This window comes from Trichomycterus rosablanca, chromosome 5 (genome assembly GCF_030014385.1).
Source record: "Trichomycterus rosablanca isolate fTriRos1 chromosome 5, fTriRos1.hap1, whole genome shotgun sequence".
Lineage (NCBI taxonomy): Eukaryota > Metazoa > Chordata > Actinopteri > Siluriformes > Trichomycteridae > Trichomycterus > Trichomycterus rosablanca.
In genome coordinates this window covers 20,829,884-20,836,657 of record NC_085992.1, presented here as the reverse complement: position 1 = coordinate 20,836,657, position 6,774 = coordinate 20,829,884, and the positions used below count along the sequence as shown (strand labels likewise).

The window sequence follows — 6,774 nt, the reverse complement described above, 5'->3', positions numbered from 1 at the left end:
GTTTTATGACGGTCCCTAACTCGTTACATGAAGTGGGAGCTGGATAAACGGTTTCATTATAACCTTTCTTTAGATAAATAGACGTAATCTTAAATTGAACATAAACTTGTTTTTGTAGTATGTTGACTATTTTCATTTGTGTAAGAAATCATCAAATAAGAAGGTCTTAGGTGTTTTTTGAAGCACTTATTTAGATCGGAATGCCGAATGTCAGACAAATGTTGAATATTAAACCTAGTTTAGATCCTAAAGGAGAATCTTGATCGGCACCACAAGCTGTAAGGTTACACAAGTTACAGCATCATGCATGTGTGCAAACTGTCTCTCCATCAGCAGATACGCTCCATCAGCTGTGCAGCATTTGAGGTAATGAACTTTTCTCGTTATAACGACATCCTTTTCTCGTTTTAACGACATCCTTTTCTCGTTATAACGACATCCTTTTCTCGTTATAACGACATCCTTTCTCGTTATAACGACATACTGACGGTATTTTTTTTTTAACTGTGTGGCAGCAATACGCTTCCGTACTTAGAGACCCTGTGGAATAAAATACCTTTTAGGATTGGGTCAGAGCGGTACAGAGAACTCTACGGCTCTGGATTGGGTTAAGGACGGCACTGCGCAAGTCTAAAGATTTCGATTGGACAACAGCAAAACTCACGTGATGCGTTTTAGGAAGCTGATTTGACCCTGCAGGGTTTCGTTTAGCTGTATGAAGAAAAAAGTTTAAATCAATCTAACAGTTATCTCATGTTCAAGTACGCATTACATACAGCAAGCACGTTAGACTTTTGTATTGATATTGTTTCTCTAAGCCTAAGGTTGAGTTACCTTTTAGAGAAGAGAATACCTACCAATAAGGTGGCCACATTCATAGTCACAAAAAGGAGGACATTACACACCAAAAAGGCGGACATTACACCCAAAAGGAGGACATCATACCAGGAACAGGGGGACATGACAATCGTCTACCAACGATTTACATAAAAACGTTGTATGACTTCATATTGAGACACTTGGACTGCAGCGTACTTATCCAAAGCAGAAATGAATAAAAGAGAAGGTAACTTTACTTTTTTTTTTTTTTTTACTTTACTTCATTTTGCTTAATTGCATTTTGCTGTCAGAATTGGAGGTGTGCAGAATGTCCAAACCCTTTTACTAAAAATGACTTAAAGATCGAAGTATAAATCCAAAAATAGTTAACCTATTAACCACAATAAGCCCTGTCAAATATAAATATTAATTATTTTTGTCTTACCATAAAGGATATGCAAAGGAGCAAAGCCATTTTAAGGTACTAGAACTTTACCAAACCACTGATAAAACCATTATCTTGGAAAGAACTTTGAATGGTATTGAAAATACCCAGTAGTTGCCAGCCTGTCATGTTATTTTTCAAGGACTTGGTAACAGCTTATCCAGAAAGTTAATTGCAAAAACAGTGTAAAAATGATCATGCAAATTGGATTCAGAAAGGAGGAATGAGAGGAAAATCACAGATTATATAGAGTGAACATCAGTGTTTGAAATTTGCAAAAAAAAATGAATCTGAATAATCTTCAATATTCTAAGGATATTCTAGTGTGTGGGTTCTGTGTTAGGACCTGGATGACTTGCTGTTGTTGAGGTAAAGATTATTTTACTCTATCAGAATTGTTCAGAAAAATATACAGTGGATATAGTGTACACCTCTGTTAAAAAGGCTGATTTTTGTGATGTAAAAAAATCTGACAAGATAAATAATTTATAGTTTCCTCACCTTTATTTCAACAGATCTGTGCATTTCATCTTAAAAACAAATTAAAATGGTTTAAAGAGTAACAAATTAAACAAAATAATGTGGTTGCATATGTGTGCAAAATTTTGTTTTAGTAAGAAATTTGACATTTGTTGACATTTACTTGATTGAATTTTACAGCAAGAGATATGGTCTGCAAAGAGCTTAGTATCAAAGGGACCTCATTGTTAAAAGCTATTATTGAGGAGAAGGATATAAAATCTTTTTACAAGGCATTATTATATATACCAAGGAACACAGTGCAGACGATAGTCAAAAAAAGTAATGGAATGGCCCAACCAAAGCCTAGACCTTACTCCATTTGAAAATTGGTTTGAGGTGACCTAATGAGGGCTGCACCTAGGAGATGCTCCCATGATCTAATAAAGTAGGTGTAAAGATTGATGAGTTAAAACGTGGCAGAATATAAGTCAGAGTAAATTTAAGAAACAATGCTTTTAATTGGCATTTTCCAGACTGTCCCAACTTTTTCTGATTTAGGATTCTGATCTATTCTGTTCTAAACAGCTTGGATGTGTATTTCACTACCATTTACAACTTTGTCTACTTCTATATCCCCGAATTTGGACATTTTAAAATATTGTCCTTGCTCCAAAATAATTATCTTTAAACAGCAGAACAATTTTTAAGCCCATATATTGTTATAAATTACTGGTTACAAAATGTGTTTTTTTTTTTTTTCATCTAACCTCCAAAACCCAGCTAAAATTGGGTTTGGGAGGTCATACAATGCAATTGATGCACCTCTTGTCACATACACCAGTTTCCAGTAACATTCCATTGAAGCAGTATTCTTGGGATATTGGAATATGACTACTGGCGATCATGCCCTAAATATGTCTACACATTCTAAGTATCAATAATACTTGTGATGTATCAGGGCAGTGATAGCTCAGTGGTTCAGGTACTGGACTAGTGAACAGATGGTTAACTGTTCAAGCCCCGCCACCACCAAGTTGCCACTGTTAGGTCCCTGAGCAAGGCCCTTAACCCTCAATTGCTCATCGTGCTCAGCTCATCATGTAAGTCACTTTGGATAAAAGTGTCTGCTAAATGCTGAAAATGTAAATTAACATTATTTTCCACACAAGTAAAAGGGTTGAGATTGTGAAGCTGTCAAACCTGTCATGCTGAATGATGTTGCAGGCAGCATAATGTTTACGATGGCATCTCCATACTTTATGTCTGTCACATATAAGTCGCTTTGGATAAAAGCGTTAGCTAAATGCTGAAAATGTAAATTAACATTATTCTCCCACACAAGTAAAAGGGTTGAGATTGTGAAGCTGTCAAACCTGTCATGTTGAATGACGTTGCAGGCATCATAATGTTTACGATGGCATCTCCAGACATTATGTCTGTCACGTGTTCTCTGGCAAATGCCATCATGCCACCCTCATGGAGTCTCAAACCATATAAAGGAGTAAATATTGGTCCCACTTCTGAGTTGACCCTGTTTTAAGACCTGTTAAAAACATGCTCTTGAGAGTATGAAACCTCCTTGCGATGTCATGTATAAATGTGCCATCCTGGAAGAGCTGGACTACCTCTTTGAATCAGGTACCGCCTTGCTAGCAGTAGTGACAAGGACACTGCAAAATTATCAGTCAGTAGAAATTAGAGAGTAATTGTTTGTGGCCACCATCTGCAAAAGCATTCACTTTTTGTGTGTTGTCTCTCACATGTTCACCTGTTGTCACTTTCATTTGCATCAAAACAGATGAATCTGATTTACAATTGCTTATGCTTCCAAAATGTAAGTGAAATAAGCATCTTAAACATGTAATGTTGTTTAATGATTTTGTATAAAATTTGCAATAATGAGTCAAAATGGGTCAAAATTTTTACTCGTGTATTATTGTAATTTGTGTCAGGTGTGGACTTTGCCCGAAAAAAGAAGACTGAATCAACACAGCAAACGGAGGAGTCTGCTAATGTATCTTCTCTTGTGATTGATGCATTCAAAGGTATAAGTTAAATTATTAGCAGCAGTAATGATTCTATAAAATTAGGTCTGTCATTAATTGCGTTAATTAACACATTAAATTTTAATCGCTATTAAAAAAAAAAATTTAGAATAAAATTTTTAATCAAACTATTTTTTGGGGTATGTTTGTGCCACTTTAAACATATGTCACTGTGGTAATTTAACATTTAACAATTTAACATTGTGTTTTTACTGTATAGCGATAACACAGGTCTTTTTCCAGTTTGCGGTCATGAATGACAAATTACTGTAGCTGCTTCTACATACTGCGAAATATAGGGTATTTTAAATAATAATTTTTGTTTTCAAAAAGCGTGAGAAATAATCACTAGACAAAATTACAGTTATTGATTGATGCTTTAATATCATCTTTGGTCAAAGCACTCCTTTGTCTCGTCAGGCATCTGCACGCACGAAAACAGGAACAAGAAAAGATCCTCACTTTTGCCAGATAATGTGAACAGACTTGTCATTTTAAATAACTGGCTGAAAGATGGGTAGCTGTTAACCGATTAATTTGGTTCTTTAATCTCGATTAATCTTGATTAAAAATTTTAATTGTGTGACAGCCCTATTTAAAATAGATTAAACAATAACAACTGTTTTATTCTTGGTTATTTGTGATTTCATGTACTGAAATGACTTCTTATTTCAATTTTTTTTCAATTTATAAACAATAAACAAGTAAGACATTTGTCAGTAAAGTAAATTTTCATTCATTTTTATGTTTTGAATTGCACTTAAATGTATGCAGTTTTATAAAGTCTGTGTATGTGTATATAACCTTTTACAATTAATCTAAATAAACCTAAGTAAATGAGCATGCATAGGGTGTAAAAACTCTATATTATAATATAGAAACCTTAAGATGAAGCAGACTTGTAAGGGACCCATCCACCTTAAAATATTACAAAAAAGAATCATAATGTATGTGCTGAGTTCATTACGACCATTTTTATATTAGAGTTTAGTCAGTAATTCAATAAAGATTAGCATGTTTCTGTAGATTACCATGACATCCACCTGTCCAGCAGAAATGACTTTGATGTCATGGCAGCCTCAAGCCCACAGTATTCAGCCTCAGGTGGGAAGGTATAAACCAGAACCACAAATATAAAAAATTAAAAACTACTTTTATCTAATTGGAACACAATAATCCATAATCAGAAGTAAGCATAAAAAAGCATGAGGCTTTGGCACTTCTAATTATAACAGCATATCTGACTGACAGCAATCCAACACAACAAAATTTCTACAAAGCTCTGACCATGAACCCCAAGCTCTGTACCTGAAGGCCAGAACCCAGCACAGCCTGACAAATCAATAAATGGCTTAGTTCAAGGTTCAAGGGTTTAGGTACTGGACTACTGATCAGAAGGCTGCAGGTTCTAGCCCTAACACCACCAAGTTGGCCTCTGAGCAAGGCCCTAAACCCTCAATTGCTCAAACTGTATTCAGTCATAGTTGTAAGTCGCTTTGGATAAAAGCATCTGCTAAATGTGAAGTGAAGTAGTAGCTGACAAACTATCAAAAACACAGTCCAACCTACAAGCACCGGAAGTCCTCACATTTGATAACTACTTGTTTTAAATCTAACTTGTAAAATTACATCAAATTGTAAATAAAATTTACATGTAAAACTTTGCACTAACTGCAACTTAGTTTGCACCCAAACACCTGACTTACATTAACTGTTTAGCACTGCAGACTGTCAGCTTGTAATATATACAATTCTTTTGTACATGTAGGACTTAATATGGATTCCAAAATGAAATGAAAGTTGTATTGCATTTTCAAAGCTGGCAGAACCTGATTTAATTCTGAACTTGCAAGTTTGCCACAGCTAAAATATAACATTGTTACTAAATTGACAATTATAATTTTTATTATTATTTCAGCCTAAAATCTCCGTGTCACATTAAGTTTCTAGTATGATAATGCTCAACCTATTATTTGACCAAAATTAGAGCCATAAAGGTTTATTGCAAAAATTGTTCTTAGTTATTGACTTCTTTTGTTATTATTGTTCTTATTATTATTTATTTCTTCCAAAATGCATATCAATATTAGGACTAACACACCACAATGCTATCAAGTCCACCTTTCAAAAGGTTTTAGGAAATAAGGATATATTTTTATTTATATGATATTTATATCCTTTACTACTGTATTTAACTGGTATGTAATTGAACTGTATGTTTAAGATACATGCTAAAGCGAAAATAAATAATAAATAGCGTTGGTGTCTGGTTGTCTGGATGAAAACGCAAAGTCATCTGCTACAGTGGGCGCCATTTTGTCTTAACTCCAAACATTTCCCCTGCCCCAACATCTTTGGAATGTGTTACAGACATCATGTTATGAATGCACGTATTTACAAATATGCATAAGTTACGAAAGGCTTCAACTTGTATAATTTCCCTGTTAAAAATTTTTTTTCTTCACTGTAAGCAGTTTAATTAATTGTGGAATAGATTAAATTACCTTTATTAAAATTGTTGAAAGATTAAATTAGTTGTATAATCCTGTTTGCATTATTGTAGTTTACCTTTTTTTGTATTATTCACAGTGTTTCAACAAGAACTTGACACAAAGCATGACAAATACGAGTACTTGGTGAAACTCAGTCGAGACATCACAATTGAAAGCAAGAGGACAATATTTTTGCTGCACAGAGTGACTTGGTAAGAGATCCAAAACACAGTACCACCACTGATTCTTCGTGTATTATCAAAAGTTGGGGTGGCTCAGTGGGTAGCACTGTCGCCTCACAGCAAGAAGGTCTTTTCTCTATTAAAAAAAAGTTTAAATTTAGCTTCTAGCCTAGGATAGATATACACTGTGAAACGAAAAAAAAAGTGTTTAGGCTAAAAACGCACATCTAATCAAAATATGGTAAAAAGAAATAGAATAAAGAATAAAGTCTGTAAGAGTTTAAACCTGCGTTATCATGCGCGCTAGAAGAACCAACATGTTCATCTGA

The 6,774-nt window shown here is 34.4% G+C and overlaps 1 protein-coding gene across 2 annotated transcripts in view; it reads left to right on the top strand.

Moving 5' to 3' along the window:
* Window positions 1-706: 706 nt before the first annotated feature.
* The window catches only part of tsnax (translin-associated factor X), a 120,634-nt gene continuing 114,566 nt past the window's right edge, over window positions 707-6,774 (top strand). For both annotated transcript variants that reach the window (XR_010012440.1, XM_062995829.1), the window contains exons 1-3: window positions 707-1,066; window positions 3,679-3,771; window positions 6,361-6,475. Coding sequence is in view for 1 of the 2 variants with exons in the window: in XM_062995829.1 (XP_062851899.1) it covers window positions 1,051-1,066; window positions 3,679-3,771; window positions 6,361-6,475 (224 nt within the window). In the remaining variant the exon portion in view is untranslated. The remainder of the gene's footprint in view (window positions 1,067-3,678; window positions 3,772-6,360; window positions 6,476-6,774) is intronic.